General features: G+C 41.5%; 1 protein-coding gene and 1 long non-coding RNA gene across 29 annotated transcripts in view; one reads left to right on the top strand and one right to left on the bottom strand.

The window, feature by feature from the left end:
* The window catches only part of LOC125969167 (regulating synaptic membrane exocytosis protein 1), an 89,556-nt gene that overhangs the window by 14,746 nt on the left and 54,189 nt on the right, over positions 1–20,621 (bottom strand). For 16 of the 28 annotated variants that reach the window (XM_049720955.2, XM_049720929.2, XM_049720930.2 and 13 more), the window contains 9 exons: positions 16,044–16,215; positions 15,732–15,885; positions 15,516–15,572; positions 12,284–12,437; positions 5,004–5,120; positions 4,245–4,307; positions 3,744–3,824; positions 1,696–1,815; positions 964–1,053 (listed from right to left, as the gene is read on the bottom strand). In XM_049720955.2, the coding sequence (XP_049576912.1) occupies positions 964–1,053; positions 1,696–1,815; positions 3,744–3,824; positions 4,245–4,307; positions 5,004–5,120; positions 12,284–12,437; positions 15,516–15,572; positions 15,732–15,885; positions 16,044–16,215 (1,008 nt within the window). The remainder of the gene's footprint in view (positions 1–963; positions 1,054–1,695; positions 1,816–3,743; positions 3,825–4,244; positions 4,308–5,003; positions 5,121–12,283; positions 12,438–15,515; positions 15,573–15,731; positions 15,886–16,043; positions 16,216–20,621) is intronic. The other 12 variants (XM_049720945.2, XM_049720956.2, XM_049720948.2 and 9 more) reach the window with 6 other exon arrangements.
* LOC137840337 (uncharacterized) lies at positions 5,180–9,693 on the top strand. Its single transcript, XR_011086923.1, has 2 exons — positions 5,180–8,541; positions 8,626–9,693. It is a non-coding gene; the product is annotated as an uncharacterized lncRNA (long non-coding RNA).

Below are 20,621 nucleotides of genomic sequence, written 5' to 3'. Positions count from 1 at the left end.
TGATGCCAGTTCAGCTTGGAGCTGCTTCACTTTATCAGCGCGGTCACTCCCTGTTAGCTTGTTGTATGTATTAGCATGTTTAGTCTGATAGTGTCTCTTTAGGTTGAAATCCTTAAACAAGGCAACCGTTTCTTTAGAAATTAGACAAACACAATTGCCTTGATTTTTAGTAAAGAAGTATTGTAATTCCCATTTCTCTTGAAAGCAACGGCCCTCAATGTCAACTTTCCTCGTTTTCTTTGCAGTGACCATGGCAGAAATGAGCGGAGAGGGGTGGTGCTGCCACCTTTTGGTAATAGGATGAATTACAGTTTCAAGTTTCCTGATTTTTTTTTAGTCAGTTTGACAGTGCAGGCGGGCCATAAATAATATATATTACTGAAGCTGCGGGCCGTATGAAATCTGACCAGGGGCCGGATTTGGCCCGTGGGCCGGACTTTGGACATAGCTGACATACAGGATTGTCCTGAACAATTGCAGAGAATATAATATCTTGCCAGTACTTCTACCCTGGGGAGTTTGCTATAGCAGCGGTCTGTGTGGATGTAGTTCGACTTTCCTTCACGTGAGTTGTTACTCATTCAAAAGCTGTTTTTCCTCACTTGGTTCAAGAAGTGATTAACAATTCCAAACATTCATTAGAGTTTTTCACTATCAAATAATTCCCCCGTTGTTTCATGTAAAGGTAGCCAGGCATTAGCCGGAATTAATCAATGATAGAGTTTGTCAGCGACAACCACTTTAACTACAATATAGTATAGTGCCGCTTTGAAAATAAAAAAAATTCCTAAGATTACACATTCCATTTGAAGGGTTAGTTATTGTGATGTCAATGACAAATAAACTGTGTATGGATTGTAGCATGACACAAACTAGAGTGGGGACATAAAATGAATGGCATGAATATTTGTACGAATGATGTTAGGTTGGTGTGTGCACATGAGAACTATTTATTCTTAATACCTGTCTTTGTCAGAAGAGTGAAAGTTGCTGTCTGGTCTCAAACATGTGGTGCTGGCACTCCTCACTCTATCCAACGATGGCTGCAGGTCACTGCACCACCACAGCATAGCAGCAGAGAGAAATAAGGTAGAAATCAACGAGGAGCGATGAAGGAGGACAGGAGACAAGGTGGAAGTAATGTAGAAAATTAGGGGGGGGGGGATATGTGAATGGAAAAATTGAATAATTATGAGAAGTAAAACAGAGAAACAAACATGAGACGACGACAGAATAAGGACGGCAATCAGACAGTGCGGTAACATGGAATGACTCGAAGGCCATTTATCAAAGCCATTCATCCTTGCATACACTGTGAGAGCACTCAAATAGAAGGTTGGTGAGTTGCCATGGGAACAGGGTCTAAGTGGAAAAGTATCTGCACGTGAGCGAGGGAAGAGAAGCTAGCTTTTATCTTATTATCAGATGCATATGACTGCTACTGCTTTTGGTTGTCATGTCATGCTACACAAAGACAACAGATGGCTGGCTCAGCACCATCGCATGACATTGCACATCATAGTTTCAGGCTGAGGGCCTTACATGGAGGTATAAAAAGGCTTAAGATTTTAGTGCTCATTTAATGCTGTCATTTGCAATGTCAAGTGCAAGCTTAAGCCTCTGTGCGTTGAAGGAAGGGCACGTTGGGGGTAGTCAGAAGACGAGCAAAGAATATGTGAAGAGGCATTTTCTTACCCAACTGTGACCTCATCAGTGAACCTGAGGACACGGTGTGCAAAGATACTACGATGCACGTTGTTGCCTCCCTCTTGCCTTTGGGGCAGCTTGCTTTTTAGGCATGCGGGGAGGGTGGAGCTGTACACCATCCATGCCCATGAAAAGTGAAATATACAAAGAAAGGCAAAAAAAAATAAATAAAAGACCTAATGATGCATGCATCTAAAAGATGTGAACAGAAAGAAAGTATGTGAAGGGAACACCAGTGTGGAAACGACAAAGCTTTGAGCACCATTCGCATCAATTGGTGACACCAAAACATGATTTCCAATTGACTTCTGTGTTCATTCTTACAGCTCAGCTCGGTAAAACAGGAATGGTTCAAAAATGAAAAGCCAAACTGGATGACAAACAACATAGTGTACGGTTATTACGTAAGACTAGCCCAGACGTTCTCGCTCAATGTTTGTTTTATGTGTTTGTTTGTTTGTTTATTTGTTTTATCTTACGCTGTGTCAATTGTGCAGTTAGCGTCAGTCTGTTAAGTGGTGCACCTGAAGTAGTGCGAATTGGCTTCAAATGTGGGTGCAAAGAGAAAGTACCGTGATAGCTGCCTAAATGTTTCTGATTTAACAGCGTTTGATAAGTTTGCCTTGATAAGTGTGACATTTCTGAACATGTCACACTTATCAATCAATACTTATGACATCTGTGCTTGCCTATTTTGTGTCTTTTTGTTTGTTTCAATGTTCCTATACTACATATAAACACTGATTGTGATCTTGCAAGCAAATCAAGTTGTCATTTAATTTTTGGGATAAAATATAACCCAAATTCAATATAAATATCAATGTTAGAGGGAATGCTTAACACTTGACAATGTTGAGAATGCAAAAATTGAGTCAAATTGTTGAAGTGCATCTCTATTGGCTGGCAGCTCTGTTATCAGCTTTTTGCATCCTTTTACCGCTTTTGCTTGCAGTTGATGTATTATCAGTCAGTTTTGTGTGGAGAGTAAAAGAGACATAACTTGCCTTCGTCTCCTTCGTCTTGTAATTGACCGCAACTCCACAGACAACAATTTCAATAATCGAGTAAGGATTTTTTCAAATGCTCCGATTTCAACCATTTAACAGTAGTATTTGATTTATGTAGACCATGAAAGCTGACTATCTTTTGTGTTGAATCAAAATAAGACAACTATCTGCTTTTACCTTGGAAAATAATGGCCGAACCAGTAAGAGAATAATTTTCCAAAAGGTCAGAGAGTACAGAAACAATTCTTTTTTGTGATCATGCTTAATTGTTGTTTAATTGTTGTTGTTTTTAGCCACTGAATAATACCAAATAAACAATAATAATTGGTTAATGGTTGGTTAATTGGTTGATAAACAGTAATCAGAAAAAACAATTGTTTTGTAAGACACATTCACGCAATATAAAACTTTGTGACTAGTCAATGGAATAATTGATCAAATAATCCATAAAAATATTTGATCCTAACAGCTCTGGCGTGAACCCCAAAAGATTGTACATTCTGTAACATACTTATATACTGAAACTTAATTAATATCTACTTGCTAAAAAAGGTGAACTGTAGCTGGATGCAGGGAGAATGAAAATTCTAAATACATTGGAACTGAAGTTTGTCTGTCTTGACTTATGCTGGCTGTGAGGTGAGTTTGAACATCCTTAATTCACAAGAACACAACCTAACACTAAAACTTTAAAACAATGGAAATCCTTGACCTGATCGACAAAGGTCCGTAACAAAGCTACCCAACCCCAGTACAGTGGTGTTTTCAATGAAATTGACCTCAGCATTTTTTGCTTAAAACACTGGGTCAAACGGTAAGGATATACATAGGGAAGGTCCACAGTACCATCATTGTTGACAAAAGCAACAATATGGTAAAACCAGTTGGCACCAACACAAGCAGCCAGAGGGACATTTCATGTGTTGAGAAAAAAAGCTGTAGCAGCAAAATGGCTCACAAACTGCACAAATGAACAAAAACTAGACAAGGCAAACAAAGAGGGAACAACGACAGCCCTTTTGTGCTTACCTGTACATGTCTTTATGGATGCCATTTACTAACAGGGGCATTTTGGGAGGGAGTGTGTTGCTAGGTTTACATGCACCCCTGCTTGTATGAACGAAGGCCATGCACAAAGACAAAAAAGTTGAACACTTATACAACTGTCGTGAGTGACAACATAAAACACATAAAACATGTTCATCAAAAGAAATTTGCTTTCTTTGAGGACAACTTGTGCAGTAATCTTTTCACATAGTGACTTTCTTGATTATACTATTATATTAGTTGTAAAGTGTGCATTTAAACCTATTGGAATTTTGTGATAATCTACCAGTAGACACTCACAAAACATTAATGATAAAGACACCGACACTCACAAACAGGCAGACACATAGTTTGCAACAATACCAACATAGTGTGTTAAATGTTGCAAGGATAGACTGAGGATGAATGGTTAGAAAATAGGGTATAGTGTAAAATAAAACTGGACAAACTGATTATCTCTCTTTTTTTTTTTTTTTTTTTTACCTGTTTGTGTGTAGGCACTCTGCACTCCCACCTCGGATTGACCTGTTCACCTCCAGGGCCTCACTGTCATTGCCATGACAATGGGTGAACAAATGAAAAATTGCCCGAAAAAACACAACAGAAGAGGATGGCAACTTAGACAGGCATGTGATTTTATGAATGAGAAAAAACATGACATATATCACTCTGAGCCATTATTAAATATACTGTGCAGTACACTGACATTGAAATAGAACTATGTGGCAATCACGAGTTGCCCACTGTCGATACTATGCAGATAGAAGATAATTTGCAAATGAAATTAGACTGTATTTTGAAAACAATTACTTTCGACTGAATTGTGCTTTTTACGCAAGGAATAAGAATCTTTAAACCTCGCTCTTTGTTAATTCTTTTAATCAACACATTAATACAGTAATTTCTGGACTATTAGCAGCACCAGCTAAAATTAGGGGAACATCTTGTTTTGTTCATATACTATAAGACACACTGGACTATAAAATGCAGGTTTTTTAATGTTTAATTTTCATATATAAGAGAATATGCAAAAGAATAATCATACAATATCATAAAAATCATGAAAAATTCATACTAGATGAGCAGTACTGGACTATGAACCTGCAGGGTTCAAAGCTTGTGCAAAATGTAGCCGCTTATAGTACGGAAAATACAATAATAATGATAATAATACATTCGATGTTAGCAAATAAATGTTAAGCACAGTGTCATCCACAAAATCTAAATGCCTAAAAAGTTTACCTGTCTTCAGAGTACTCGTAGTCTGAGTCACCGGAGCGCTGATGCTCTAAATGGGAGTCGTGGTAATGGGAAGGCGACTGGGAGTGGTGGCGGTTCTGATGGATCTCATCCAGGCTCCTGATATCAAAAGTTCAGAATTACTAATACAAAACACAAGCAAATACAGTTACTGTTAGGGTTTTCAGGTTAGTTTGATCCTATGATTATGTTGGAATGTAGACTGTAATGATTAAATCAATCCTGTCTTGCCCTCACAATGTAATAATTAAATCAATCACGTCTGGCCCTCACAATGCAGAGTCTGTTTCCCACAATAGTGTAAAACACCCCCTGCTCTGATCTTATCAGAGGCCGGGGGTTCACCAAACCTGTCCACTCACCCCCACTCTGTTCCTCCTAATAAATATGCCCTTGCAGGGAGGAGACTTTTAGACTTCATTCGATAATCGCTGTTCAGACAGCGACGAATGGACTCTCCACCTGCAGGTGTCTAAAAGAACTTGCTTGTCTTCTGTTTGGTTCTTGCAAAATAAGTTGGAGTGAGCAAATCTCTAACATTTTGGTGCCGAAACCCGGGACCCTCATACCCATCATCTGGCTGACGGAGGACGACGCGCTGTACACCGTCGACGGGCCAGCGTCCATTAGCCGGACCTGGTAAAGAAAGACCTGGGAAGGAAATTCTTCGCTGGGCCAGCATCTTAGGTCTGCCTTCGTCTGACAGAGGTGGATTGACGGGACCCGGCAGTGCAACGAACCAGGGGACAAGTAAGTTAAAGGCTTGAAATTGTGTTGTGTTGTTAAACGCGTAACACATAGAGGTGCACGGGAGATAGCTTGGGTTCAAGTCCCAGTGGAAGAAACAGGCTAAGAAAGGCAGAGCTTCTTTTTCGTTCATCGAAGAAGTGTGTAGACTCTTCTTTGTCTGTTTTTCCGAGCTGAGGGATCTGGCTTGGGTTAAAGTCCCAGTGGAAGGAACGTGCTAAGAAACACGGAGCTTCTTTTTTGTTAATCAAAGAAGGGCGTAGATTTTTCTTTGTATGTTTTTCCAAGCCAAAGAATAGCTTGGGTTCAAGTCCCAGTGGAAGAAACGGGCTAAGAAAAACAGAGCTTCTTTTTCTTAATTGAAGAAGGGCGTAGATTTTTTCTTTTGTCCGTTTTTCCAAAGCTGTTTGGGAGGGTTTTACACCCATCCCTGGATAGGCCTAAAAAAGCGCTGGAGTTTGTGTGATTGAGTGTGTGACTGGTAGGATAAAATTGACTAAATAGCAGTTCTAGCATTGATCCACGGCAATAATACAGGCTAGTAATTTGTTGAAAGGTCAATTTAAACCTGCATTGAGGATCCTCAAAGACATAATTAAATAAATAAGTAATAATAGTAATAATAATAATAATAATATTTTTGAGACAAAGAGATTGTATAACCTAAAACTACTAGAATTAATATGGGAAATAAAAACGGTAAATCTCTTGCTCTGCTCTTCTTTAAAACGAGAAGTTCATGGCAAGTAGATTTCTTAATTGTATGCAATATATGCCGAAGTGGAAGAAAAAGTATGGAGTAGAAAGGAAGTTGAGAGTTCAAGTGGTAAAGAAATGCAACTTGCTTCTAGAAGATAAATAAATAAAATTAGAATGTGCTGTCCTCGTGTGCATGGGAGGGACCAGCTCATGATCGACCACAGGAAATGGCCAGCCTGTGACGAATCATTGTTGCTGGGAACTACCTTTTGCATGCGAGAGCTGTGCATGTGTGTGCGTATATGTTAAAATGATGAACATTGGCTAAAGTTTTAGTATAAGAAAAATTTGCTAGACTGTGGTCTATCCAATTTGCACCGCAGAACAGAAATGATTTTGAAAGATAAAAATGAGAGGAAAAAGAAATCTGTTTGCAAGCAGAAACTAATCCACACTAGTGCATGTTAAGTGTCGAGCCCACATGAGAAATTCGAAGAAAAAAAAATGACAGAACATGCTTTCAGGAATTGGAAGAAGCTAAATTGTGAATTTAAGATTTTGCAGTGCTACATTTAATAGGAATAATTGATTGGTTGTGTTATACGATTATACAAAATTCTAAATGCAAGCTAAATCTGAGAGATTGAGTTCTTCAAATTTAAAAACAAAGAAAAAAATTCAGATTAATTTGCCAGTTGTTTGTTTTAGTTAAGTTTTTTTGAATTGGTGGATTGTTCTACCAGGAAACCTGAGTTGAAAATGATATATGAATGTTGTGTGGTGAGCTTGAATGAATTGGGACCAATGTGATAGAAAGACTCCTTTTTGGAGACTGCGTGTGAGATGCAAATGAACATTGATGAATGATTGCCTGAATGAAAGGTTGAATGGTTGATGTCGTTGGCGACTACTATGGAAAATTAGAGCGACTTTGATGAAAGAGTGATTTTGAGCAGGTTGAATGTTAGAAAGAAACACGTAGCTTTTGGATTGATAATTAACTAGAAAAAAAATGGAGAACCAGTAACACATGTAGAAGATGTGTGAACTGAGAAATTAAGAAGCGTTTTGGAAAGAAAGTCAAACTAAATGATGATGAAATCATATGTAGTACTACAAAACTTTACTACATATGGATTCTCTAAATCATACAATTGAGTAAAATAAAACATACGTTTTGATTTGTATTCAAATTTCTAAGATTCTTGTGATAAACAATGAGAAAACGATTGAAAAGTAACTAAAGAAACTACATCCATCCATCCATCCATTTTCTGAACCGCTTAGTCCCCACGGGGGTCGCGGGCGTGCTGGAGCCTATCCCAGCCGTCATTGGGCAGTAGGCGGGGGACACCCTGAACTGGTTGCCAGCCAATCGCAGGGCACACAGAGACAGACAACCAATCGCACTCACACTCACACCTAGGGACAATTTGGAGTCTTCAATCGGCCTACCAAGCATGTTTTTGGAATCATTTGCTAGCTGAGTCGCTCCCCATTCGGGGAGGCCATCCATTTACTTGCTAAGCTAGTTGTCAAAACAGGGGCAAGATTAGAGAATGGCATCTATAAATGACCTACCCTACCAAAGAACCTATGCAAATGGACTGCAATATTGAGCCATGGTGCGCGTCACATGGCTCTAGAGGAGGGATAGTGGGGCAGGTCAGTCAGCTTTATACAACATATGGATTTGATTCATATTCAAAACATTTTCAAAACAAAACAAACATTTTTTTTTTTTGTAGAGCTTGTTTCAAAAAAAAAAAAAAAAAAAAAAAAAAAAAAAACCTCCTATTTGCCAGTTAAATGGGCACTACAATTGACTACGAGAGTTGCAAGCAACAGATGAAGAGCAGTCCTGGGCAGATTATCTAATCAGGACGCTCAAACTGAAAGATGTGTCCAATGCAAATTTACTGCCGCCTGATCTCTCCCCCTCACAGGTGGACAACCCTCAGGTTCACTGTGAGAGCTCACACACAGGAGGCGTGCTATGCGTGTTCGAAACTCCCCCCTTCCTCCACGCAAGTTCGCTTGGAGGCCAGAGCAATGAATGTCACTGAAGCGAAACGTATGGCATCCATGGGAGGAGTTGGATATCAACGCCGAGCAGTCACAATCAGTGATGCCGACCCATCCCACTCTGGACTTGCAGACGGTGCCTATGATGAACACTTCTGGGCAAATCTCAATGTGACTGTTAAAGGACGAACAATACCACAAGTGGCCTACACAGAGAGACCAGCTGGAGTGAATTACACATGTTACATCCAAGGTGGTTTATCCGATGCTGCCCGCCAACTGGACAGGAGTGTGTGCACCAGTGTGGGTGACAGACCACACCTACAGGATATGACATCATCAGCTGACAGGAGCACACAACTCTTCTGGACTCGACGCAGAGCAGTTGCAACCTTTGACCCTCATGACCCTGTCTGGGGTGCGAACGTTCCAGATGACCATAAAGTATGGTCCGTCGGAGACAAAGTTGTCCTTGCGCTCTTCCCTCAGATATACTGTTTCTGTGTTTTTCTTTTTGTTTTTATTGATAGCATTCTGGTCGCCTGTGGCAACGGGGCCGTGTAAGAATTTTCCTGCTAATGACATCTGGCCAGCAGGTTTTTCGCTTACACAATAAGTTTGATCTGGGGTATTGAGGTAATGCCTCATCTTCACTGGAAAGTGTTGCTATCATTGTTTGTTGTTTTTATTTTTACCATTCTACTTTCTTCATTATACGTATATATATATATATATATATATATATATATATATATATATATATATATATATATATATATATATATATGTGTTTTTTTTTTGTTTTTTTTTTTCCTCCTTGCTTGTCTTTGTTGTTTGGGGTGACATAATCATATGATAAATCAGGAGGGAGATGTTAGGGTTTTCAGGTTAGTTTGATCCTATGATTATGTTGGAATGTAGACTGTAATGATTAAATCAATCCTGTCTTGCCCTCACAATGTAATAATTAAATCAATCACGTCTGGCCCTCACAATGCAGAGTCTGTTTCCCACAATAGTGTAAAACACCCCCTGCTCTGATCTTATCAGAGGCCGGGGGTTCACCAAACCTGTCCACTCACCCCCACTCTGTTCCTCCTAATAAATATGCCCTTGCAGGGAGGAGACTTTTAGACTTCATTCGATAATCGCTGTTCAGACAGCGACGAATGGACTCTCCACCTGCAGGTGTCTAAAAGAACTTGCTTGTCTTCTGTTTGGTTCTTGCAAAATAAGTTGGAGTGAGCAAATCTCTAACATTTACAGTACAATGAACACAAATGAATTCCTAACCCTAACCTTTTTGAACAAAATGTTGAAATGTGGTACAGTTCATTAAAAATATTTGTACATGTCATGATGACATAAAAACATTAAAGTATCCAATGGGATGCTTGTCCGTGAAACAAATGAAATATCCAAGCAAATGTAAATGGTGGTTGTCAGACAATTTGATGAATTATAGGTTATTATTAAGTTACAATTAGACGTGCAGCAGAAGGAAAAAGGAGACCAACAACACAACCAGAGTCAGTGTTTTGTCTTGCACATGAAGGGAAAGTAAAGCCTTCTGTGCAGTGCTCCAGGGTCTTTCAAAGTTGCACTTCCCCTGTGCATTCATTGCATTCTCCCAATACCTTATATGGAGATGTCCGTGTGTCCGTGTCTTGACTATGTGTTTGTGTGGGGGGTACGTGTGTGCGCGTGCGTGTGGCAATACTGATGGGCAAGAATGCTGTCTTGCTTTAATAAGGTACAAAAACCCTGTGTTTTTATATGAAACCTTTTGTACAATAATTAAGTGTGGTTAGTAAATCGATACAGTTCTAAGTTTGACATTACATCGGACTAAAATTCCACCACTGCTTAAGAAATGATGTAGAGTATGTTGCTATAGCAAATATAAGTGATGACATTCAACTACACATGCCTGTAGAAGTAAGAAACCATGCACTTGCTGTAATGTGGACGTGCATCTTCTTGAGATTAGACAATGGTTATCCTGTAATTATTTGTTTTTTAACCCCGAGAGAACTGAGTTGATTATTGATCCTGCCATATACAATACAAGGGTCAGTTTTGACAAAATTAGACTCCCCGGGGTGACTCAGCAAAAATCAAATTATATTTGACACAACACTGTTAAGTATTAAAAGTCAGCAGTGAGTACAAAATGCTGCAGCGAGTCTCATGACCAAAACTAAACTTGGATCATGTTCCATTCTCGTTATCAACTTGCACTGGCTCCCACTCTGCATGAAATGTGATTTGTAGTTTTACTAATTACTCATGAAATAATAGATGGCTTTGCAACTTCCTAGCTTGCTGACTTAGTGGTACCACCATATGTTCCTTCCTGAGCTTTGCACTTGCAACATGCTGGTCTTTTGGGGACTCCGGAAGATATAAATAAGTGAGCAGGCTCTAGAGCAGGGATCACCAACCTGGTCCTCACGAGCGCAAGGGAGCCCCCAAGGACCACATAGGTCAACACTGTTCTAATAATAGCTCACTAGTGTTGGGACATTGTGATTTCCTTGTAATGTTGAAGAGGTGATCATTTGAAAGTGTGAACATTGGCCTTTTTAAGAAGGGGGACTGGAGGGTGTGTTCTACTACAGAGGAATCACACTCCTCAGCCACCGTTGGGAGGTCGAATCTCGGATTTAGGAGGAGCACTGTGGTTTTTACCTTGGCCGTGGAACAGTGGACCAGCTCTATACCCTCGGCAGGATCTTTGAGGGTGTTTGGGAGTTTGCTCAACCAGTCTACATTTGTTTTGTGGACCTGGAGAAGAGCGTGCCCCCTGGGGAGTTACTGATAAGGGCGGTTCGGTCTGTGTATCACTGATGCCAGAGTTTGGTCTGCATTTCCGGCAGTAAGTCGGATTCATTTCCAGTGAAGGTTGGACTCTGCGAAGGCTGCCCTTTGACACCGATTCTGTTCATAACTTTTATGGACAGAATTTCTATGCGCAGCTGAGGTGTTGAGGATGTCCGGTTTGGTGATCTCAGCATTGCATATCTGCTTTTGCAGACGATGAGGTGCTGTTGGCTTTTTCAAGCCGTGATCTTCAGCTCTCACTGGAGCAGTTTGCAGTGGAGTGTGAAGCGGTTGGGATGAAAGTCAGCAACCCTAAAGCTGAGACCATGGTCCTCAGTCGGAAAAGGGTGGAATGCCCTCTCCGGGTCTTGACCAGATTGCTGGCTTTACGAAAATATTTTGTAACTCAGTAGTATGTTTGCCTATTCCACTGAGACATCCAGCTCCATCACTTCAGACTTCATTTTGCGCTCATAGTGTTCCCTAAAATGCTCCTTGGTGGAAACCATCAGAACAAACTCATGGGAAAAAATCCCTTATTTCAAATACAGCAGTTGCCACAAATTTTACACCAGTTGCCAATCGCATGTCCAATCTGTTTGAGTGAACATGCAATTTCGAGCTTGTTATTTGTGATCTTAGTAAAAGATTTCCATCTTAGTAGATCATGTGCAACACGTCCACAGACAACATGCACAGCCTGTGGGGGTGAAAATGCATTTTAGCATCTCCCGTTTATGATCTTAGTAAGTCAGGCCCCATGTGTTTACAACTTTTATACACTCGCTACGTAGACCAGTTCCACGCAATTTAGTAAAGTGCTCATCAGGGAAGATGTAATGGCATACTGGTCAAGAGTTTTGACAAGTTTGATGTATAACATAATAAAACATGGTATTATGTTAATATATTTTTAACACAGACAGTGACTGATATGTGACCGATTTGCGGTGGCATGTTATACTGACCTTTGCATGGGCACATGTGCAGGCCGCGACCTCGCCCTGCAGGAATCCTCTCTGTGAGGAGATACAGAGCGAGAGCGATGCTGGAGGGCGCGCTGCTGTTCAGGAACAGCCAACGTACTGCCTCGCTCTCTTTCCCTTGAATTACGCTCTCCTCCTGCAAAACCATTGAAACACGCACGCGCGCACACACACAAACACACACGCGCACACGCACACACGCACACACACGCACACGCACACGCACACGCACACACACACACACACACACACACACACACACACACACACACACACACACACACACACACACACACCAAGAGTTCAGATGTGTAACCTTTGATACGGACACATTAGTTTTGAGTGTTATACTGCTCACTACCCCAAGAGGTTATACTTTTGCAGAATATCTAGACGTTTCACAGGCAAATGGCCAATTCGCAAGCAAGAAAATAGCTTTTACGGCAATTTTCTGTGAGATAAGTGGTAAATTACTTGCTTTAACTTGAAATGATGTGACATGCAGCAGGGGTTGTAAGAGTCTGGAGCCTTTCCTAAGGTAGCAACAATGGTTAAATCCTACCCTACTCGACCATATGTTTTTTCCAGGATATTTTGTGGAGGATTATGTTCATCTCAGACACTCATATCGCTCTCAATTTAGGGACTAAATATTGACCATTTTTCCATTACAGCTAAGCCTCGATTTTATGCAGACTTTGGGGTCCAAAATTTGGGAATCTCGTTAACCCAGAAAGTGCGTTATTTAGAAAGTCTTAGAAGGGGAAAAACATTCTGAGCCATGCATATAAGTGTTTTGGGACATTGTAGTCGGGAAATGTGTACTAAGATACACGTGTTTGTATTTGGGGAATAACATCATTGTTCTGAGTGTATATTAATACAATATAATTACTAATAATTATAAGAAGTCGACAAAAGTGTATTTGGACTCAAACATCAAAACCCAAAACTCATAGACATTGTATTATTACAACAAAACCATGCTCATCGAACGGTAAAAAAGAGAGTAATAAAAAATAACTATATTGCATATACAGTATCTCACAAAAATGACTACACCCCTCTCATTTCTGCAATGTTTTAATTATATCTTGTCATGGGACAACGCTGAAGAAATGACACTTTGAGACAATGTTAAGTAGTCACGGTAGAGCTTGGATAGCAAAGGTAATGTATTGTTACTTCAAAGTAACTCAAAATACAACAATGAATGTGTAAAATGCTGGCAACAAAAGTGAGTACACCCCAAGTGAAAATGTCAAAATTGAACCCAGATGTCAATATTTTGTGTGGCCACCATTATTTTCCAGCTCCGCCGTAACCCTTTTAGGCATGGAGTTCACCAGAGCTTCACAGGTCGCCGCTGGAATCCTTTTCCATTCTTCCATGATGACATCACTGGTGGATGTTGGAGACCTTGCGCTCCTCCACTTTCCGTTTGAGGATGGCCCACAGATGTTCAATAGGGTTTAGGTCTGGGGACATGCTTGGCCAGTCCATCACCTTCACCCTCAGCTTTTTAGGAAGGCAGTGGTCGTCTTGGAGGTGTGTTTGGGGTCGTTATCGTGTTGGAATACTGCTCCACAGCCCAGTTTACGGATGGATTGATAAACTTGTTAGCATGTTATTTATGCTATAGATATAATAACTAGAATAACTCTTCACTGGTTTCTTTTATATCAAACACCAGTGAAGTGATTAAATAAGGAAAAACAAAATGAACTTAGTACAATTAGAATAACTCTTAATATGTTACATCAGGCACGTTCTCAGTTCCTCGTTTATGTGTTCATGTAACGTTAGCATACCGTACCGTTCAGCCTGTTGTTGCCGATTCTATTTTTATTTTAAATTGCCTTTCAAGATGGCATGTCTGTTCTTGGTGTTGGATTTTATTAAATACATTTCCTCCAAAAATGCGAGTTATACTCCAGTGCGACTTATATCTTTTTCTTCTTTATTTTGCATTGTATGGCTGGTGCGACTTATACTCTGGAGCGACTTATAGTCCAGAAAATACGGTAGTCCATTATGCCTTTTTGCTTTACAGCTTTAGTCCGTTGCTGCATTGCAAAATCTAGGATGTCTCAAAGATGCATAACTTTGATGGAGTCCATGTCCTGAGTTTCTAACTATTTACGGGTAGTGATCATGTCGGTACGTCCTATCCTATTAGCATAAACAGCATTAGCATAACAGTCCTTATCGATCGCCGTCTCTGTGGTGGTTGCGTGTTGTTTTCCAAATGTTTTAAGGTTAGTAGTAAAATTGATTTATCATGAAAAAAATTGTGGTCCATGACCAAACCTCGTAAGAAAGTCATGTAGAATTGAAGTGCGTAAAATCGAGGCTTAGCTATATATGAAGTTATCATAGCATGTGAAATGTTATTTTTTTTATTACTTTTCTCAAGCAGCTATGCCACCCGAGGCATCTTAACCCTTCCTACCTGTGTAAGTATATGGGAGTGCACTTATATCTAAAGCACTCAAAGCCTCAAACTCACCCATTCACACACTAATGGGCAGCTGCTGCAAGGTGCTGGCAGGCCCACTGGGAGTAAATTAGTGTTCAGTGTATTCAGTCGAAGCTGGGAGTCAAACCTGTGATCACTGGATCACTGGATGACCCACTCTACCAATTCAGAGCGACACACACACACACATACATATATATATATATATATATATATATATATATATATATATATATATATATATATATATATATATATATATATATATATATATATATATATATATATATATATATATATATACATATATATATACACATATATACATATATATATACATATATATATATATATATATATATATATATATATATATATATATATATATATATGTCAAATATTTGAGGCATGCGGATCAATGACAGTAGACTTAGCGGAATGCAGTGAACTGTAGCTAGAGTGCTACATGCACTTGATGTGACAGGTGATTCTACAGTCAGCAGAGGAGGAGAACTTTTTACTGTAGCCCCTGAAATACAGTACATACACTACTAATCTACAGCCAAAATAACATACACTATCAGTCCAATAGAAATACAATGATTTGTAAATAAAGATTTAGCAGCAAGTTGTGGATTTCAGAGTTTAAGGGGGCAATAATATGTTCTCTCACCCAGTGCTGGGTGCCCATAGGCTGCTAGAAGGACACATGTAGTAACCATGCCCCCAACCCACCTTTAGTCATTATCATCAAACCATCATCAAACTCTGTATCAATGATGCGATGTGACCCTGTACTCACGCACACACATACAAAAGATGATCAGATCGGAGGGTCTGCATCTTGTGCACCAAGAGACAAATCAACACTGTCATGGAATAAAAGCTAAGACCCCACACTCAAGCATACTTTGGGTTCTCAAGCCGACATAAGACTGTTAAAAGACATACTTTGTAGTTTCTTGCTTGGGCTGTCTCCATGGACGTGTCTGCGCGGAAGGTATGGGGATGGCTGAGGCAAAGGTATTGAGGACACATCATGTGTCTGGAGTTTATACCAGTGAGGAATGTCGTCCAACAAGGCGGTCTCCAACTCTATCAGGATCTGAGAAAAGGAACATAGAAAAAAGTAAAGACACTAATAGCCCTCAAGGAGCTTATATACATGTAATAGAGCATAGATTAGTTAGCTGTGAACATGAAACCGTTCAGGGAGTGGTAAACCAATTAAAAAAAGACTTGGTTGGTGAACCTCAAACCTACCTCACCCATGAATTCACTTTCCTCTTCCTGGACCCTTGGTTGGTCCCAGACGGTGATCTCCAGCATGTGCTCACGAAAGTCTCGCCGATGAACATGTGAATATATGAATGTCTGATTCCACTTGGGCTCTGCGCTCTTTTTCACGGTTTTAGTCCGACGTTTACTTTTGTCACTGGAACAGAAAGATTAATATTGCTATGGTCATATGTACAGCGAAGGCTCGACTTTGGGATAAAAAATTTGGAATTCGTGTTAACCCGAAAGCGCGTTATATTGAAGGTAGTGGCACTTGTTTTTTTAGTAAGGCGTGTTTTTAGGCAGCCGAAGGGGTCCTTTGTCACATTAAATTACATCAGGCATGTTGTTGGGCAAGGGCGGCTCGGTGGCGCACTGGGTAGCACGTCCGCCTCACAGTTAGGAGGGTGCGGGTTCGATTCCACCTCCGGCCCTCCCTGTGTGGAGTTTGCATGTTCTCCCCGGGCCCGCGTGGGTTTTCTCCGGGCACTCCGGTTTCCTCCCACATTCCAAAAACATGCTTGGTAGGCCGATTGAAGACTCCAAATTGTCCCTACGTGTGAGTGTGAGTGCGATTGGTTGTCTGTCTCTGTGTGCCCTGCGATTGGCTGGCAACCAGTTCAGGGTGTCCCCCGCCTACTGCCCGATGACGGCTGGGATAGGCTCCAGCACGCCCGCGACCCCCGTGGGGACTAAGCGGTTCAGAAAATGGATGGATGGATGTTGTTGGGCAGCTAAGGGGTCTGTTCGCCCTTCGTCACCGTGAAGGCTCCCCCCTACATCTAAGTCAGGGGTGTCCAAACTTTTTGCAAGGAGGGCCAGATTTGATAAAGTGAAGGGGCCCGGGGGCCAATACTTTTTTCAGACATTTTTTAACTACAGAAATTTCATGCAAATACATACTGTTATGAAACAAATTTCATTGTCCCGATTGTCTTTATTTTTTAAATGACAAAATAACCAAATATAAACCACTCAGGCAGATGTGAACAACTTTAAAAACACAAATTCTGCCTTTCATTCATACCTGAAGAGTCAGATAACACTGAACAAACTGTATGAAATAATTTAAGTTACAAGAGTTTAAAATTATTTTTGCCTCATGAACATTTTAAACAGGAGTTATAAGTAATGCAAAGTTGTCTGTTATTATTAAAACTTAAAACAAGTGAATTTTGCTCTTGTCATTTACAATATTTTTCAGAAAGTAATAGTTTGTGTCACGTCTACAGGTTCATAACTTCAACAGTATTAACAGGGCCACTTCGTAATATTTAATATTAAGTAATTTTTACTTTTGATTTACTTTTGACTCACAGCCCCACGTGATGAATCGCTGTTGTGATGCCAGTTCAGCTTGGAGCTGCTTCACTTTATCAGCGCAGTCACTCCCTGTTAGCTTGTCGTATGTGTTAGCATGTTTAGTCTGACGGTGTCTCTTTAGGTTGAAATCCTTAAACAAGGCAACAGTCTCTTTACGAATTAGACAAACACAATTGCCTTGATTTTCAGTGAAGAAGTATTGTAATTCCCATTTCTCTTGAAAGTGATGGCCCTCGATGTTAAGTCAAGTCAAGTTTATTTGTATAGCCCTAAATCACAGTCTCAAAGGGCTTCACAAAGCCAAAAATTGACAATTATTCTCAAAGCATGCCCTGATCTTAAGCTCCCATGTCAACTTTCCTCGTTTTCTTTGCAGTCGCCATGGCAGAAATGAGTGGAGAGGGCTGGTGCTGCCACCTTTTGGTATTAGGAGGAATTACAGTTTCAAGTTTCATGATTTTTTTTTTTTAATTCAGTTTGACAGTGCAGGCAGCCCATGAATAATACATTATAAGACCGAAGCTGTGGGCCGTATGAAATATGACCGGGGGCCGGATTTGGCCTGCGGGCCGGACTTTGGACATGCCTGATCTAAGTCATTGACATTTATATTAAAAGACAAGCAATACGCAGATGACAATATCAGGCGGACTGATTAGGTTATTTGGATGCTATGCGAATTGGATGGAAGAGAGAATAAAGCTGCCACTTATTCTGCTAGCGTCTGGCCACGTTCTTAGATGTGTGAGTGACTGTGTGGATGAGGTGCTTCCGCTAACTTCCCCCTTTCCGAATCAAAACAGTCTTAGCTATCTGTAATACTGTAATAAACAATGATAAAGAGCAAACAGCCCGACTACTTTTTATCAAACACCTTTAAATTAGTCACAGAAATTAAATCACTAGCGCTAAGGTTTACGTGTTAGTCATTTACCTTTGTATGGTCTTTATATCGCCCATTTATAATACTACTTGAAAATGCGTTTACGACAAAAATAATTGGTCCATGACCAAACCGCATTAGACAAAAAGTCACGTAGAATCGAAGCGCGTAAAACTGATCTTCAGCTGTAGATTAACTGCAAAACACAACAGAAAAAAGACGGCAAATGAACAAAAAGGCCAGAAGTACAACCAAAGTTGGTCAGACACCTCAATCCCTTCATTTTGGATACTACTTGTCCTCATTATGGTCGTGGGTCAATGGGGCGCAGTAATAATAACAGTAGCGCATGAGATTTATATTGTGCTTTTCTGGACATGAGATGTTTCACAATGGATATGTTATTCATGCACTCACAAATTGACACTGCTGATGGACTACTTCATAGCTTAGCTGCCCTGAGACAGGCTGACGGAAGCATTGGTGCCGTTATGCGGTTGCCCTACAGCCCCTCATACTATCGCCAAACATTCACAACCTGACGTACACCAGTTTTAGTGACACAGAAGGCATGGCCAAATACACAATGACGTGAACACAATGCAATTCGGACAGCCTTTAGTTACTAGATGACCCGTCTAACTCCTGAAGTGGTACAATTAATTTGGGGTAACGCTTCTCAATGTCTTATTTTGATGGAGACATCTGCTAAAGGTGACAAAATGTTATTGACGTGTATCAAATGCACTGAATTATGACGATCACCATGGATGTCCACTTGAAAGTTTTAATCTCACTGAGGGGCAAACTGTTGCGACTAATGGTAAAGGTAGCAAAATGGGCGTTTCCGTCTATGCACCAAACGGCAGCTCAGAGTACCCACCCTTTTTGGAGTCCTTCGAAGAAGTGCTGGAGAGCGCTCCTTCTGGGGACTCCATCGTTCTGCTGGGTGACTTCAATGCTCACGTGGGCAATGACCGTGAGACCTGGAAGGGCGTGATTGGGAGGAACAGCCCCCCCGATCTGAACCCGAGGGGTGTTCTATTATTGGACTTCTGTGCTTGACACGGATTGTCCATAATGAACACCATGTTCAAGCATAAGGGTGTCCATATGTGCACTTGGCATCAGGACACCCTAGGCTGCAGTTCGATGATGGACTTTGTCGTCGTGTCATCGGATTTGCGGCTGCATGTTTTGGACACTCGGGTGAAGAGAGGGCCGGAGCTGTCAACTGATCACCACCTGGTGGTGGGTTGGCTCCGATGGTGGGGAAGATGCTGGTCTGACCTGGCAGACCCAAACGCACTGTGAGGGTCTGCTGGGAACGTCTGGCAGAATCCCTGTCAGGAAGAGCTTCAACTCCCACCTCCGGCAGAGCTTTTCCCACATCCCTGAGGAGGCTGGGGACATTGAGTCTGAGTGGACCATGTTCCGTGCCTCCATTGTTGAGGCAGCCGACTGGAGCTGTGGCCGTAAAATGGCCAGTGCCTGTCGTGGCGGCACCTCCCAAACCCGCTGGTGGACACCGGCGGTAAGGGATGCCGTCAAAATGAAAGAGTCCTATTGGGCCATTTTGGCTTGTGGGACTCCGGAGGCAGCCGACCGGTACCGAATGGCCAAGCGGAACGTGGGTTCAGCGGTTGGCGGGGGAAAAACCCGGGCGTGGGAGGAGTTTGGGGAGGCCACGGAGAATGACTTCCAGATAGTTTCGAGGAAATTTTGGTCCGCCATCCGGCGTCTCTGGGGGGGAAGCAGTCTACACTGTTTACAGTGGAGATGGCGTGCTGCTGACCTCGACTCAGGATGTCGTGAGTCGGTGGGGAGAATACTTCGAAGACCTTCTCAATTCCACCGACATGCCTTCCATTGTGGAGGCAGGGCCAGGAGACTCTCCAATCTCCGGGGTTGAAGTCACTGAGATAGTTAAAAAAACTCCTCGGAGGCTAGGCCCCGGGGGTGGATGAGATCCGTCCAGAGTTCTTAAAGGCTCTGTCCTGGCTGACACGCCTCTACATCATTGTGTGGAATTCAGGGACGGTGCCTCTGGATTGGCAGACTGGGGTGGTGGTTCCCCTCTTTAAGAAGGGGGACCAGAGGGTGTGTTCCAACTACAGAGGAATCACACCCCTCAGCCTCCCTGGTAAGGTCTATTCAGGGGTGCTGGAGAGGAGGGTCCGCCAGGAGGTCGAACCTCGGATTCAGGAGGAGCAGTGTGGTTTTTGTCCACGCCATGGAACAGTGGACCAGCTCTATACCCTCGGCAGGATCCTCGAAGGTGCATGGGAGTTCACTCAACCAGTCCACATATGTTTTGTGGACTTGGAGAAGGCGTTCTACCGTGTCCCTCGGGAAGT

Source organism: Syngnathus scovelli, chromosome 5 (genome assembly GCF_024217435.2).
Source record: "Syngnathus scovelli strain Florida chromosome 5, RoL_Ssco_1.2, whole genome shotgun sequence".
Classification (NCBI taxonomy): Eukaryota; Metazoa; Chordata; class Actinopteri; order Syngnathiformes; family Syngnathidae; genus Syngnathus; species Syngnathus scovelli.
The sequence above is the reverse complement of the archived record's forward strand: the minus strand, read 5'-3'. Positions and strand labels throughout refer to the sequence as shown.